The 16,723-nt window shown below is 39.0% G+C and overlaps 2 protein-coding genes across 3 annotated transcripts in view; one reads left to right on the top strand and one right to left on the bottom strand.

Annotated features, from left to right (window-relative positions):
• The window catches only part of zgc:154058 (Transmembrane protein 150A-like), a 45,640-nt gene extending 41,268 nt beyond the window's left edge, over positions 1-4,372 (top strand). Inside the window, exons 7-8 of the mRNA XM_056248065.1 lie at positions 2,788-2,965; positions 4,099-4,372. Coding sequence (XP_056104040.1) covers positions 2,788-2,965; positions 4,099-4,343 — 423 coding nt within the window. The 3' untranslated portion in view covers positions 4,344-4,372. The remainder of the gene's footprint in view (positions 1-2,787; positions 2,966-4,098) is intronic.
• A 4,672-nt stretch (positions 4,373-9,044) lies between these two features.
• On the bottom strand, positions 9,045-16,723 carry mat1a (methionine adenosyltransferase I, alpha). 2 transcript variants are annotated; one of them, XM_056248056.1, is made up of 9 exons: positions 16,513-16,723; positions 15,194-15,271; positions 14,779-14,901; positions 14,568-14,680; positions 14,338-14,481; positions 13,634-13,852; positions 12,336-12,518; positions 12,000-12,133; positions 9,045-9,730 (listed from the first exon to the last, which is right to left on the bottom strand). In XM_056248056.1, the coding sequence occupies exons 1-9, from the start codon at positions 16,586-16,588 to the stop codon at positions 9,628-9,630; spliced, it is 1,173 nt and encodes a 390-aa protein (XP_056104031.1). In that variant the 5' UTR covers positions 16,589-16,723; the 3' UTR covers positions 9,045-9,627. The 2 variants fall into 2 exon arrangements, with proteins under 2 accessions (XP_056104031.1, XP_056104032.1); XM_056248057.1 differs by lacking the exon at positions 9,045-9,730 and having other exon boundaries at positions 11,996-12,133.

Below are 16,723 nucleotides of genomic sequence, written 5' to 3'. Positions count from 1 at the left end.
ATAGCCTCTTTGAAATCATCCGTGACTTTTAAAGTGGCAGTTATTGCACTATGCCCTGACCGGAACCCGGATTGCATTTCATTTAAAATGTTAACTAATGATTCCAATATTTTTGAAAGAACAGGAAGATTAGAGATCGGTCTAAAGTTGTTCATATCATATCGATCACCAGCTTTGAAAAGGGGTGTAATATATGCTTGCTTCCATTTGACTGGAACCTGGTTAGAATTTAGTGACATGTTAAAAATGTGAGTAATAGGCTCAGCTATGACCGGTGCAGCCACCTTTAACAGGAAGGGATCCAGACCATCAGGTCCAGGCGCTTTTTTAGGGTCTATTGAGGTCAGTGATTGCAGAACATCTTGAACTTGTATGGCTTCAAAATCAAATGAGAAAGCGGAAGATGTACTAGGTAACACAAAACATGTTGAAGGATCAACTGAAATTGATGGAAGCTGTTGATCAAATAAGTGACCTGCCTTCTCAAAATGACCATTAAAGGCATTTAATATATAAATTTTATCAGTAATGGTTACATTTCCAATTTTCAATTCCTGAGGAAAGTCTGAAGCCTTTTTGTTCTGTAATACCTTAATTGTTTTCCAGAATTTTGATGGATTATTAAAATTATCATTAGTTAAAGTAAGATAATAATTTGATTTAGAGGTCCGAATGGCTGAGGTGCATTGATTTCTCAAAGTTCTGAAATTTTGCCAATCTACATTACTGTTGGTCCTCCTTGCGAGGGACCACTGTTTATTTTTTGATTGAATTAACTGGGCTAGTTCAAGAGAGAACCAAGGATTATCCCTATTCTTTATTCTATGCCTTTTGAAGGGAGCATGTTTATTTGCAATCAGTAAGAACTGTTCCTGAAAAAAAGCGACGGCTTCATCTATAGTAGGAATCAATGCAACACGATCCCAGTTCAGTCTTGCCAAGTCAGATAAAAAGGCCTGCTCTGAAAAGTGTTTAAAATAACGTCTTAAAACAGTGAGACCCTTGAGTTTAAGTATTTTGGTGTTTCTCACACATCCTATTACACAATGGTCGCTCAGATCGTTTGCGAACACACCTATTGCTGTATACTTATGAACCCTATTTATGTATGTTCATCTCCAGACCGTGCCGACTAAAAGTTATGGATTTCGTGACGATAGACAAAACCGTTTTCGTATACTGCAGCATCAAAGTTTAAGCATACTGCCAAAATTACTATTCAGGCTTTATCTCTGCAATGCCTTGACATTTTGACACCAAACTTTGTATGTGTCATTGTCACCTCACTCTGACCACACCACATACATTTCGTAACTGCGCCACCTATTGGTCGAAAGTGATAATCCATAATTACATATTTTTAGTTAATGTATATGATTTTTCTGCCATTTTGCCAAAATTAATCTTTAAATGTCTTTAATTGCTCCTTGCTGCAGTTGGTCTGACACTCCCAGCCATGTTGGCATCTCTTTTCGACTTCTTGCGCTTGGCCCTGATAATTGCTGCTTGCAGCTTTATTTATGTATGTTCATTGTTGTGAAATATAGTATACTACTCACCACATTGCATGTTTAATTCAGTGTGTCGTCCAGTTTTGTTTTTAAAGAAATGAATAATTTTATTCAGCTAAGATGCATTAAATTGTTTAAAAGTGACGTAAAGACATTTATGATTGACGTTTGTGTTAGAAAAGGTTTCTATTTCAAGTAAATGCTGTTACGGTTTACACAAAAGTATTAAGCAGCACAACTGTTTTCAACTCTGATAATAGAAGACTAGAGTAATGATGCCGAAAATTCAGTTTTGCCATCACAGAAATAAATTACATTTTAAAAGATATTAAAACAGCTATTTTCAATTGTAATGATATTTCTCAATATTGATGTTTTCACTGCATTTTTGACCAAATAAATGCAGCCTTAGTGAGCATAAGAGACTTCTTTAAAAAAAAACATTATACATTACTAATATTGTAGTATTATAATAGTGTGATATTATGGACTGATATTCTCGACCTTGGATTGTGTGGCATTCATAGTAGAGTTAATGGGTTTGATTGTTGTGGGTGCACTGCTGCCCTCTGCTGGCGGTGAGAAACTGGCTCAGGAGTTGTATGTGATGTGGCATTGTGAACACTCAGACCATAAACACACCATACAGTCCTGTGTGGCGAGCACAGCAAACTTGCAGCTATAAAAGTGGAAATACGACATAAACAGAATTTCCCAAAATATGTTACATGACCTTTTTGGGAATGTGATTTTGTAACTGACCAGATCCACTTACTTACTGTACTGAAATATTTCCTCTGATATTTTTAATCCAGCCTTCATTGTTTCAAGTACAAAAATGTGTTGAATATACTTATATATGTAATGTGAAAACCGAGTTACACTGATTACAGGTTATGTTTTAAAATATTTCGACATGAGTTTGTGTTGCAATATGTGCAATTTTGTTTGGTTTTAATTAGTCCTTCCTAAACTGATTTGTACTGAACAGTTAGGGCTCTCTAAATATGATCTTTCCACAGCTGGGGAAAATGAAGAGAAATTTCCTAGAGATGTGGCTATTTTTAGATAGGAAAATACACTCCAAAAAGTTTGTTTGTGGTTTTTCCATTTCAAATAAAGAAAAAAATGCAGAACTTTTTTTTCCCCTTAATGGGTACCATGGATCTCCTCCCTCCCACACACACACTAAACTACTTCCCCAGTATGCGACATCTGTAGTTTTGATTGGTGAATCAGTGCTCACTGTTGTTTCCTGTCGTTGTGTTTCTCACAGGTGGATAACGCCAAGGTTCTTCACTATGTTGGAGCAGGAGTGGCCTTCCCCACCAGTATGCTGTTTGTGTGTCTGCAGTCTGCGCTGACCTACCGCCTGGCAAAGACTCAGGGAGAATATAATATGGGTCATTTGCGCCTCTTTATGACCCTGCTGGCTTTTGTAGCCCTGGTGCTTAGTATCCTTTACAGTATCACTCATCCATATTGCTTTTATATTATATATTTGTATTAGGGCTGTCACAATATTAGATTTTTATGGTAACACTACTCATTTGTTCAAATTAGTTTATCCATTAAAGGTGCATTGTGTAATATTTAGGAGGATCTGTTGACAGAAATGCAATATCATATACATAACTATGTTTTCAGTGGTGTAAAAAGACCTTTACTTAAAGGAGCTGTATGTAAGAAATGTTTTTCAATTAATCATAAAATGGCCCTGGTGTGTCTCTAGACATTAAGAAATCATGTTCATTTCAAATACTTATATCACTGACAACAGTAGTACGGCCACGATATTGTCATTTAAAAAGTGCAGTTGCAGCCCTCAACTGATGTTGATGTTGTCATCTTGTGTTTTGGCCTGAAGCCCCACCCTCCACCTATCTACCAATCACGAAGTCAGTAGTGTTTCGGCATCCGGGTTGCCAGCTCTGCTCTAGTTGAAAGCTCCTTGTAGCAGCCTACGTTCCTGCTGGATCCTGCAGCCTATCTGGCAACCTCGAGTCAGGGGGGAGGGGGAGGGGATACACCGCTCTACAGTAATTTGAAAGTGATTGCAGTACCAGTTTTGGCCACAATCTTGCATACAGCTCCTTTAATGAACTGTTATGTTTTTATTACCTTAGAATGAGCCATTTCTATCTACATCCGCTTACATTGAAATGCGCCGACATGTTTCTACAGTAGCCCTAAACGGACAAACGCGTTTCGTTACTATTTTGTTCTTCGTGCAAGGAAGCTAGTTAAAGTCAGCGAATAAAACACTGACACAATGATGAACAAGTAACAATAATATTCGCAATAACATATTGTTTTACTGAATAATAACGTAAACATAATTTCTTAATTTATCTTTGTAGAGAAACCACTAGAAATCACACACTGCACCTTTAACTAACATGAATTAACAATGAGCAATATATTTTTCCAGCATTTATTAACCTTTGTTAATGTTCAATCATCATGACACCTCTCAGAACTTTTCTTTCTCAGTCATTGAGTTCATGCATGTTCTTCCTGTAATGCAGACAGGCCTGAGCATGAGTCTACAGTGTTCACTATTATTCCTTAATGAAACTTTCCTCAGGCGGGGTGTTTTTTGTCCAGGAAAGTTTTGTCCTGCAACATGCATCAGCCATTTTCGAGTGGGTCTTCTGTGTCATCATTATGCTGTTCTACGGGACATTCGCTTTTGAATTCGCTGGGATATCTAGTGACACGATGATGGTGCTGGCCCGAGGGCAATCGCTACAGTCTGCAAGCCGAGACCACAAAATGGAGTCTCTTGGTGGAACCAGTCAGCACCAGCCTGAGAACCTTTCTATACTGTAGCTTCAGTGTCTCTCTCTCTCTCTCTCTCTCTCTCTCTATGCTAGAAATAAAAAAAAACACTACAACAGCAGAGGGAAAGGAACAGAAACTGGACCTGGCTCTCGTACAATCGGCTTACCTTACCTTACCTGGCTTACCGGCCAAAGAATCCAGCTCAAATTTTGCACATTTTTGAGAGACTTCTTCACTCTCTGGGGGCCTTTTGAATCCATCAGCTTCCATGCTGGGAAAAACAAAGCTCATTGCCTGGATGTGTTGGAGTTTCCGTTAGATCTCTTTGGGATTGTTAAGTATCTGTGGAACTACAGACTGCTAGTTGGCTAAAATGTCTGCATCCATTGGTGAAACCAGAGGAACGCTACATCAGGGCTGTAGTAAACTAAACCGAAGCCTTTTTGCAGGCATTTTAACATGGTGCCTCAAAACAAAAGTTATTGTGCCAATTTCAGACATTGCAAGACAATGAATCCAAAAATGCTGACGTTTTCTGTGCCTTTAGTTGTTTTCAAAGGCAGAGATGGTTCAATCATATATTTTATTGTTGCATATCACTGCTGTTGCATATCTTTTGCCTTAATCACCATATGCTGTCTGAAACGTCTTGTTCAGGAGATTGTCATTACCAGCGTGCCTTAATACTGAACACCAAATACAGATATTTATTAGACCTGTACGTCGATAGCCAAACATAGCATCTGAAAACTGCCTTGTATATATGGGGCATGTATTTTTTCATATGCAGCAAAAGTTTATAACAGCTAAGCTGAACGAGATCAGCAAAAACCTCTCGCAAAACAGGCGCATAAGCTCATCAAATTAAGTTCTAGAAGTCATGTTAGAGGCAATGAGTATTGCTGTACATTGTGACCAAATGTGTTCGAGAACAGCACTACCTGTTGTTTGTCTTGATGTCTGTGTTCATAAGGTTCCCTTTTTCTGTCACTGCGGAATCGTCAAGGTTTGTTACAAGGAAACGTCTAGTGATGAAAGACTGAGTTTTCTCAGAAGCTGCCCTTTAAGGTGAAGGAGGACTAGTTTATGTGTTCACAGATGTACTAGTTCCATGTGAGCTGTTTGCAGACAAAATGACATGCAGCAGGACTGCAAGATAATAATTGTTTTTGTTTGTTTTGAGAGAAAAAAACAGATGAAGCTTGGTTTACATTGGTCAAATGTTTTCATTCTACCAGCATTAAAAAAAATCATATGGTTCCTTAATCATTATCAAGGGAGTTTTGTCATTTCATTTGTCAGGATAAGAGCCATGTTTATGCTTAACATCTGATGTTACTAGTGCCGTCCAGAAAACGTCTTTCATGTCATTTCAGTTTACTATTTCTTTACGCTCAGGAATTTCAGATCTGTCTCATCACATATTTTTCCTTCTGTGTTCAAGACTGCGTTGATCAACCAGATATGAGAAAAAGTTTTACCGTTTCAGTTACTTGTTTAGATCATTTCCTTCATGTTCCATTATCTTGAAAAGGGGACTGGGTTAACCCCATCATTTGGTTTAATTTGTTGTTTAAACCATTATCTGTACCTCAGAAATATCTCTGATATTGCTTAAAAAGTTCATCCAAAGATAAAAATTCATTATATACTCATGCTGTTATTTTCCCTGTGGAAGTCAAACGAAGAAATTCAAAGAATCATTATGCAGCTCTATTCCACACATGACAATTCAAAGTAGTGACAACCAAGTAGTTCACAAGACTCATGTGGTGTATTTCAAGTCTTCGAAGCCATACAAGACTGGTGAATTTGAAGTTATTTCACTGTTAATATTCCCCTTTGCTGAAGCTGTGAAATCTCATTTGCACCAGCATTCAAAATGCCATGATGATGCATCATTCCATCAGTGCCATCAAATGAGATTTGCCTGATGCAGAATAAGGGAATTTCTGTGAATAATGATTTATATTTCAGTTGGTTCCTCCTGTATAATAAGGTTTCAGAAGACTTGAGAATATGGCACACAAGTCGTACTACAGAACACATTTTTGGAGCTTAACAGACATGAACTGAATTTAAGTAACAAGCTAAAAAAAAAAAAAAAAGTTTCACATGAAAAAAGAGGTCACCGTGAGGGAGAATAGAAATGAAAGAATTGTCATTTGGACTGTTCCATTAAAAAGGTTCAAAGCATTACTTTTCTGTGTTAACCTTTTGCATAGACTCGTGTTCTTCCATGCATTATCTAACCTGTTTGCTCGAAGCGTAATACTGCAAACCTGCTGTCTACATTCAGCACATATCAGCGTTTGGTGGCATGCTGCAAAATAAAAATAAAACCCTTATGTGCCTTTGTTTCAACCAAGGATTGGCTCACTCATTGGAGAATGTTTTGTTTTTTGGCAGAATGCATTTGATTGTGCTGTAAATTTAAATGTATGGAAATAAAGCTGAATCATTACTCTCATTTTGTCTCTCTGTGAAGGAGCAATGAACTTTGAGCAAACTCAAGGCCACGGTGATTGATTACTAACAGGAATTGTGTGACATCGTCTACATAACTTAAGCAAACATTGAATTTGGTTATTCTTCTTTGACTTGTCAGGTGTTGTGCTTCAAATTTTGGTGACCTATTGCAAAATTGTGAATATATGCTAGTAAACATTCGTTGTGCATTTGAAACTTAAATCTGCAACATAATGAAATTATTGGTTGGCATATCCAAAAATTAATGAGTCATTCATTGCGTTTAAAGAGATCCATATGACACTGGACAAATATGAAGAATTTTCCACTTTAATTATTCACAATTATTTACATGTCAGATCTTAAATTCAGACGCTAAAAATCTGAAAGAAAACTGTAATAATAAGAAGGTTTACAGTGTTTTTAAGGATTAATGCCTCTGTTGAACAAATGAGATTACACAGTGGCTTCCACACACATCTCAAGTGTGCAACATAATCTGGCTTTGTTCATAACAGAAGTACATACTCATGCTCACTCTCCAGTGGTGACAATCAATGTCAGACCAGCACAGGATCTGTACATGTAAACATCAAAATTCTCATATTAATATCCCCCTGCCATTGTCCAATAATAATAATGAGATGATGCAGTCAAAAATGAAGCGTAAAAAGCAAATGATCTTATGATGCAAGAAAAAGGCACACAAATTAGACCCTTTTAAGACTGTAAGTATGATGAGAGGAATATGATTCTCGGATCGTAGAACATATAAAAAGCCTAAAGCTTGTAATGGTCCACAATTTCATGTCTCCTCACAACATGCTACTGTAACTTTACTACTGTAAAGACAGAGAAAAGGAAATTACAATGCAGTAAAAACTGAAAAATGATGATTTAAATGATTTGAGATATAAAGCTGAAATGTGTTAGGCATTCGCTTCCGAAAGGAAGATAGCATATTGTATTTTGTCTCAAGCGCAAGTTAGGGTACGTTTACACGACAACAATGTACTAAAAATGGAAAAGTTTTTCCTTTGCATTTTGCGCCTACAGATAACAGCGTTGTCAAAACGATACCTGTTCACAAGGATCCGCAAAGACGATAACCCCCCCCCCCCCCCCAGCTGTATTATGCCAGTAGTTGGCGATGTCACTTTATAAATAAACTACACGCCTATAGACTAAACACAATGCACATGACGTCACCGTTTTCACAAATGTCCATTTTTGTAGATTACACAGAGATGATAACGGTATCGTTTTCAAAAACTTGCACTTTGAATCCCGTTTTCAAAAGTTTTGCCCCACACAAGCCCCCGAAACACTGTAGTCATGTAAATAAACAGCCAAAGCACATAACAAGTTTTCCATTTTTAGCTGAAAACGGTGTTGTCTAAACGGCCTCTAATTTATGATGTACAAAAAAGAGCCACAGTGGTTTTTCCCCAATTGCAGCAACTTCCATTTTTCCCAGGAAGTGATTATTTTGTTCTCTCGAACACGTGGGATGGAAACGGTGCTTTATTCGCAGATGTTTTATGCCATTTTCTAATTTTTAAGTTAAAAGTGCAGTATGTAATATTTGACAGCTAGTGGTTAAAATGGGTACTGTAGTCCAAATTCAAAATATTGGAGAGTTGTTTCCCTGCCCCCTCCTTCTCAGACTCCACACTCATGCAGGTTGCCAGATTGAGGACACGCAACAGCGTAATTGACAATGGAAAGCTTTGAGCCTAAAGCCCAATTTATACTTCTGCGTCGAACTCCCGCCGCAGCTACGTCGTAGGCTTAGTGTAGCGCGCGTACCCTTCGGCGTACCCTGACGTGCACCTCTCCAAAAATGTAACAGCGCGTCAATTCTACGCGGACGCAAGCGCTGTGATTGGTCTGTTAGAACCCCTCCCTCGGGTTTCACATGTTCCCTCTGCATGCGTCAACGCGGACAACGACGCAGAAGTATCAATTAAAACCAACGCGTAGTCTATAGCGTACGTAGAGGCTCCGGAGTAGGTCCGACGCAGAAGTATAAATCAGCCTTTAACCCCAATTTAAACTTCTGCGTCAAACTCACGGCGTAGCTACGACATAGGCGGTGTGTAGAAATACTATTAGGTAAATTGGCAGTGGGTGGGATCACACAGACCAAAACAAAAACAGACATTCCGAAATGGAACGCAATTTCAAAGTAGAATAACATAGCACTGTTTTTCAGAGAAACGAGTATTTCAACTTAGCATGTTTCCTAAATATCTGCAAACATATTATTGTATTTTAGTACTTTAGTACAGTCCAAAAAATTACATGCAGCACCTTTAATTTCACAACTTAGGTACCTTATCAACCCCTAAAAAGTTCACAGTAGTACCTTAAGGTACATTTTGCTACTCTAAGGTGCTAGTATGCACCTTTTAGGGGTAAAAAAGGGTACAAAGATGTCGTTTTAAGGGTACTGCCCCAGTGAAAAGATGTTTTTCACACATTTTTTCTGAGAGTGTTGAAAGAGTAATGCGTTTCGGTAGCACTACAGATGAGTCACTGTATTTACATTTTTCAGGTTTACTGATCACTTAAAGTTGTCTCTATATGCCAACCTCGGATATGAAATCGCCTTTTAACACACACACACAAAAAAAGACAATTCAGCTTTAAGGAATGATTGATTGTCATGAGTGTTGATGTTGTGAGGGATCCTTTCTCAACAGACTTCTAAATAAAAGACTGGATTTTCATGACATTTACAGTATATTTGTCTAATCTAAAATATAGCGTATGCCAGAGGAGAACCAAAATCAGAAGGGAGAGGAGCACAGAAGGAAAAAGCGACTGAATGACTGAAGGTAGGGCTTGCACGCCTCTCTCTTTAAACCTTGAGATTCTTGGCCATCTCCCAGGGAAACTCTGATCGGCCAAAGTGACCATAGCAGGCGGTGCTCTGGTAGATCGGCCTCTTCAGGTTCAGGTCCCTGTTAGTGGAAATTAAATGATTTAGCTTTTCACCAAACAGCCGACACCTCAATCCTACTTGAACCAAAACTGTACCTAATTTAGGTGCAAAAGTACTTATTAAATATTATACTACAACTGCACAATTGAATCATTTGAATTAAAGGGATAGTTCACCCAAAAATAAAAATTCTGTCATTTACTCACCCTAAAGTTGTTCCAAACCTGTATGAATTTCTTTCTTCTGCTGAACACAAAAGAAGATATTTTGAAGAATATGGGTAACCAAACTGGCCATATTGACTTCCATAGTATGTCCATCACCTGTTTGGTTAACGACATTCTTCAAAATATCTTCTTTTGTGTTTGGCAGAAGAAAGAAGTTCTCACAGATTTGAAACAACTTGAGGGTGAGTAAATGATGACAATTTGAATTTTTGTGTGAACTATCCCTTCAAGAGAAACTTAATATAAAGTAGTACCCGGCTACATTGATGACAGCGGTACTCCCTCTGGAGGAACAATTGGGAAATGCCATGCTTTATATATTATACACTCACCGGCCACTTTATTAGGTACCCCATGCTAGTAACGGGTTGGACCCCCTTTTGCCTTCAGAACTGCCTCAATTCTTCGTGGCATAGTTTCAACAAGGTGCTGGAAGCATTCCTCAGGGAGTTTGGTCCATATTGACATGATGGCATCACACAGTTGCCGATTTGTCGGCTGCACATCCATGATGCGAATCTCCCGTTCCACCACATCCCAAAGATGCTCTATTGGGTTGAGATCTGGTGACTGTGGAGGCCATTTTAGTACAGTGAACTCATTGTCATGTTCAAGAAACCAATTTGAAATGATTAGAGCTTTGTGACATGGTGGAAGTAGCCATCAGAGGATGGGTACATGGTGGCCATAAAGGGATGGACATGGTCAGAAACAATGCTCAGGTAGGCCGTGGCATTTAAACGATGCCCAATTGGCACTAAGGGGCCTAAAGTGTGCCAGGAAAACATCCCCCACACCATTACACCACCACCACCAGTCTGCACAGTGGTAACAAGGCATGATGGTTCCATGTTCTCATTCTGTTTACGCCAAATTCTGACTCTACCATCTGAATGTCTCAACAGAAATCGAGACTCATCAGACCAGGCAACATTTTTCCAGTCTTCAACTGTTCAATTTTGGTGAGCTCTTGCAAATTGTAGCCTCTTTTTCCTATTTGTAGTGGAGATGAGTGGTACCCGGTGGAGTCTTCTGCTGTTGTAGCCCATCCGCCTCAAGGTTGTGCGTGTTGTGGCTTCACAAATGCTTTGCTGCATACCTCGGTTGTAACGAGTGGTTATTTCAGTCACTGTTGCCCTTCTATCAGCTCGAACCAGTCTGGCCATTCTCCTCTGACCTCTGGCATCAACAAGGCATTTCCGCCCACAGAACTGCCGCTCACTGGATGTTTTTTCTTTTTCGGACCATTCTCTGTAAAACCTAGAGATGGTTGTGCGTGAAAATCCCAGTAGATTAGCAGTTTCTGAAATACTCAGACCAGCCCTTCTGGCACCAACAATCATGCCACGTTCAAAGTCACTCAAATCAACTTTCTTCCCCATACTGATGCTCGGTTTGAACTGCAGGAGATTGTCTTGACCATGTCTACATGCCTAAATGCACTGAGTTGCCGCCATGTGATTGGCTGCTTAGAAATTAAGTGTTAACGAGCAGTTGGACAGGTGTACCTAATAAAGTGGCCGGTGAGTGTATATCACTATGAAGATAGAGCAGGATTGTAATTAAGTAATTAAGTTTTTTTTAAGCACTTTCCATAATAAATGACTAAAGTGTAAATAATTCATAATATTGTATTTCAACAGTGTACTAATTATAGTATTATTGTAAGAGCTTAAGGTTTCACAAGAACAGTTTCCACATGTTGTTTTTGTTCAATGTTGATATGTTTAAATGAATATACATTTTTAAAATTTGGTTTCGTTTTGCACTTTCTTATCGACTAAAAGTAGAAGATGTCTTAGATATTTAATGGATTTAACATTACATGGCATTTATTTCTCATGGACAAATGTAATATCTAAGAATTTCCCATTATTCCCTCTTGAGTCTTATTTTAGTGAATCCTAAACTAAATGTTAATCATCTGCCTAAATTTTAACCCACCCATACAAAGCACTGAACTTAACCAATTGTTTTTTTTAAACTGAAAAACTTGAAATGTTGGTTTCTTTGCCTGAAGTGGAAGAATAATAAGAACATATTATCTTATTAATTGTTTACCTAACAATGACACCTGGTCGGAGGTCAAAGTTCTTGTTGACAATGTGTAGCAACTCTTTCTCTGGTTTTACCGATGAGCCGTAGGTGAAGAGGGAGATTGAAAGAGGGTGGGCGACTCCAATGGCATAAGACACCTACAAAACACATAAATTATTCACGACCCTGCTCCAGACACCAGCTCATCCATTCCAGTTTTAATCCAGATCCGATCAAATTGGTCAATAATGCAAGTTGCTTGGATCAACTTTTTTATCTAGGCACAACCTCATGCGTTTTTCAGGGGGGGGGTTAACTTGTGAGATGTTATTATGGAAGATGTCTACACTTTCATCTCACCTGAACCAACACTCTACTGCACAGTTTGGCCTTCACCAGAGACTTAGCCACCCAGCGTGCAGCATAGGCAGCAGAGCGGTCCACCTTGGTGTAGTCCTTTCCAGAGAAGGCCCCACCACCATGAGCCCCCCATCCACCATATGTGTCCACAATAATCTTCCTACCTGTAACACCAGCATCTCCCTGAAAAGCAAAGATTATGATTTGGTTTATGCAAGTTCACCAAAAATGAAAAAACTGCCAATTAATATCTGATCCTCATGTCGTTCTAAACCAGTTGGCAGTTAGAGAGAAAGAGTTTTGTGAAGAATCATGAAACAGCTCTTCACCTCTATTGAAGCTTGTGTCTAGATGCAAAATGGCACACCATGGCTACAACAAATGTGAGAACCAGTGCCGTTTTAGTGTGAATGACAGCTTTGACATATAGCGGGTCCATATTTTTAATGAATAATGATTTAAATTCGGCCTGCTCCTCACACAAATCTATCATCATACTGCTTCAGAAGACTTGGAAGATAGAGCACAAGTAATATTTATGATGATCTGTTGTTGCAAGACAAGAGATGCATGAAGATTCTTATAAAAATTCAAAGGTTTGGAACGACATGAGGGTCAATAAGTAATCACTGAATTTTCATTTTAAGTGAACAAATCCTTTAACCATTTCCCCGCCAGCGTTTTTGAAAAAAGTTGCCAATCAGCGCCCGTATTTTTGATAATTTTCACAAAAGTTTCATGGCCCTCAGAATATTTTGTTGTATGAATATCTGAGCGTGCAATATATCAAAATGCAATATTTAAACAAAAAAATATTTTATTCTAGCTTCATGCATTCTTTTTTTTTTTTATCAAAACAAAATAAAAAGCAACATGAAAGAAAATTGCATTTTTGTCAAAGACTACATCTGGATCAGATTCAGAACAATGATCGAAACAGATGGAGTAGATCGAGTCCATCAACACCCCCAAAGCTTGCTCAGTCCTATACCTTGTCCTGGGCAGACATTTCATTTGGTAACATTAGGTAGCTTTGATTCATATGCTGTTTAATGTTGATGGTTGCGTTATTTTACATATGCCTCTGCTTACATATGCTATCGCTTGTTTCTGCTTCTTCTTCGCCTGTGTTTTTTCATCTGGAGATTCTGTACTCTTTCAGAAGATCCCTAATAGCGCCCCCTAACGTATAACAGTGAAAACACGGAAAGCCGGAAATTTCAGTCAATGGCGGGAAAAGAGTTAAAGTGCATTATACATACAACATATGAAACCATAGAAAGACAGAGGGTGCTCACCTGAGGCCCTCCGATGACAAAGCGCCCACTCGGCTGAATATGGTAGACGGTCTGGTCGTCGAGATATTTTGCTGGCACCACAGCTTTGATGACCTTATCCTTCAGAATACGCTTCTGCTCCTCCAGTGAAATGTAGTCGTCATGTTGGACGGAGATGACCACTGTGTGGACACGCAAAGGAATCACAGCGCCATTCTCCTGCTTGTAATGCACTGTGACCTGGAGTTGTGGAAAACATATAGGCGAAGTCATCTGAAGTAATAGTTTCAATTGACATGTACAACATAGGGAATGTGACAAACTTTGGACATTTCCTGCTGTATGGTCTGAAAATGGCAGAACTCTAAAATAGACCAGAGGTTTCAGCTTCCAGTTCCTGGCATGCTCCTGAGATTGACAGGTGCACAGCCGTGTCCTCTGCCCCACTGTGAAAAGTAAGGATCGGGGGCCCTGGATGTCATGCAGGGGGTCATTTTCTTATAAGCGTTAAAAGAGGCCGCCTCATGGTCAATATCTTGCTCAACAGCCGTCACACCTATTGGCCAATGTACTGGTTCAATGAACACTCGGCTGATAAGATAGCATGGTCAATGTCAGTCAGGGGCTCTGAAGTCTGAACCTGCACAATTATATCAACTTGCAATTGTAAGTGTGCAAAAAAGAAGTTGTTTTCCTTCTAAACATTTCACTCTCATATTGCTGACCTGAGTTTTTGAGTCTGGGCGGAGCCATGGGATGGTGCCATCCCGCCGAAGCTCGGCCATTTTGGCATTGAGTTTGTGAGCGAGGACAATGGTAAGCGGCATGCACTCCTCCGTCTCATCAGTGGCATAGCCAAACATGAGCCCCTAAAACACAATGGAAACGCAACATGAAGATGTTTATCACAAATGATGTGCTCAAACTTATTTTTACACTTCCGTTGTGTTCGGACCTGGTCTCCAGCCCCAATATCTTCCTCATGTCTGTCAACATGGACGCCCTGCGCTATGTCCGGAGACTGCTGCTCGAGAGCCACCAGAACATTGCAGGTTTTATAGTCAAAACCTGAACAGAGGGAGGAGCAAAGCGTGGAAGAATAACATTTGGTGGTTGAGTTAGTAAAGATCTAAAGAACGAATAATTATCCAAATAATGATTCTGACCTTTTTCGGAGTTGTCGTAACCAATGTGTTTAATGGTGTCACGCACAATTTTCTGGTAGTCCACGTTGGCACGAGATGTGATCTCACCACAGAGAAGTACCATACCAGTCTTACAAACAGTCTCTGATGATTAAAACAATTTTAATTAGTCGAACAACCCATGACAAAGGGAAATCGCCACTGTATAATTTATTGCTAGCTTGAATTTGGACATGGGGATGTTATCCATTTAAATGTCGTTAAACTTTAAGGATAGAAAGGGTGTATGGAATGGTCAGGTCACTCTATAACCGAACAAGAGTCAAGATAAGTGACTCACTGTTGGACTATGAACTTTCAAAGAATATTTTGACACTCGTGTTTATACAGAAAATCTTTACATGTTTATTTATTTTGGGATTAAAAGTTCACTCACCACAGGCCACTTTAGCATCCGGGTCCTGCGTCAAGTGTGCGTCAAGAACTGCGTCACTGATTTGGTCACAGATTTTATCTATAAAAAAAATTATAAAAAAAAACACACGATTACAAAAACAAAGTTATGTAATGGCTCAGATTAAGGTTCAAGTGAGTGTTTAGTGTTATGGCACCAGAAAGTTTCAGTTTAAGAGTTTTGATGTCTTTCCTATGTCAATACTCTTTACAGGACACAGGAATCCCAACAAAGCAAAACCACAGCTGAGCAGCTGGAGGACAATACCAGTGGTCCTCTCCTTTCAGAATCATTCACTCAGTCTATATTTGGGCTGCTAGCTGAGGCAACCGCTTAGGTGAGTTACATCAGAAAGTACGCTGTCAAAAACAACACTCAGGTGATAAGAGACAAACAAGTCAAATCTATGAGGTCTGGAACATTATGGAATCAATTTTCTGTGTCTTGCACATGCGTGTCTATTGATTGATCTGCTGAAATATGTGCTGATTGGAGATGTTTAGCAAGACTCAAAACTTGTTCAAGTGAACCAGACAGGTTAGTTTGCAGTGTTGCAAAATCTGTCTAGGAGGAACCAGACTAGATGAGATTATGTATTTAGAGAGTCATTAAAAGTCATTAAGAGTTTTCTGTAAAGCGGCTTTGTGATATTGGGAAAGCACACTTGACATCTGACATGACTTGATGTTTCACTCTTGAAACTGTTTATAGCACTTTGGCCTTGTATCATGACGTGAGAGAACCTCAATATGGTCGATAAGAAATGTGAGGTCTGGCAAGTTCCCACATGAAACAGTAAAACAAACTAAAGCAAAGTCTGTTGGTATACATGTGCGCTCACTAGACTCACTAGACAACCATGCCAAAATCAAATCATTCATTGCATCAGTAAGTTCATTATTAAATAAATTGCACAGTAAATATGTAACTGAGAAAAGCCTCCTAGTGATATGATGCAATTTAACACCCCCTGTAAAAGTCATGACCCCTAATTGACTATTTTTGTCTACTACACTTTCACTCAATGAAATACCTGCTGAGCACATGGTACTGTGGACGTATTGTTACTAAATGTGTGAATGAACCCTACTGAACTGTTGCTTAACCAACCACTTCTACAGTAGATGCTCCATTGACTTGTCGAGGCAGGTAAATAGTCTATAGGTGCATGTCTCCATGCAAGTAGGCTATATAGATACCGAATCAATAAACAGTCAAAAAAAATAGTTTTACTATATAATAGTTTAAAAGCACATTTCTGAGAGTTTCATTTAAAAGTTCAGGGAAAGATTTAAAATCACCTGGATGCCCTTCTCCCACAGACTCTGAGGTGAACATGAATGATCCGTCATCATGAACGTCATTCAGCTCTTCCATGTTTGCCAGCAATTGAACAGATCTTCAAAATCAACAGGACAAAAAATAATCTATCAAAGGCTTAATAGTTTTCCTCCAATTGTGGCAGAAGCAGGCCAAGTATGCAGAGCTCCTTATAGTCCCGAGGGTATAAAA

Source organism: Rhinichthys klamathensis, unplaced genomic scaffold (genome assembly GCF_029890125.1).
Source record: "Rhinichthys klamathensis goyatoka isolate OS25496 unplaced genomic scaffold, OSU_Roscu_1.1 h1tg000053l_1, whole genome shotgun sequence".
Taxonomy (NCBI): domain Eukaryota; kingdom Metazoa; phylum Chordata; class Actinopteri; order Cypriniformes; family Leuciscidae; genus Rhinichthys; species Rhinichthys klamathensis.
The sequence above is the reverse complement of the archived record's forward strand: the minus strand, read 5'-3'. Positions and strand labels throughout refer to the sequence as shown.

Bases quoted from the DNA above. Each gene is read 5' to 3' on its own strand.
- mat1a (XM_056248056.1), bottom strand. From the start codon at position 16,588: ATGGAAGAGCTGAATGACGTTCATGATGACGGATCATTCATGTTCACC. The intron at 15,272-16,512 runs GTGATTTTAAAT...TTTTTTTTATAG, and splicing joins TGTGGGAGAAGGGCATCCAG to ATAAAATCTGTGACCAAATC. The intron at 12,519-13,633 runs GTGAGCACCCTC...TTTGCTTTTCAG, and splicing joins TTGTCATCGGAGGGCCTCAG to GGAGATGCTGGTGTTACAGG.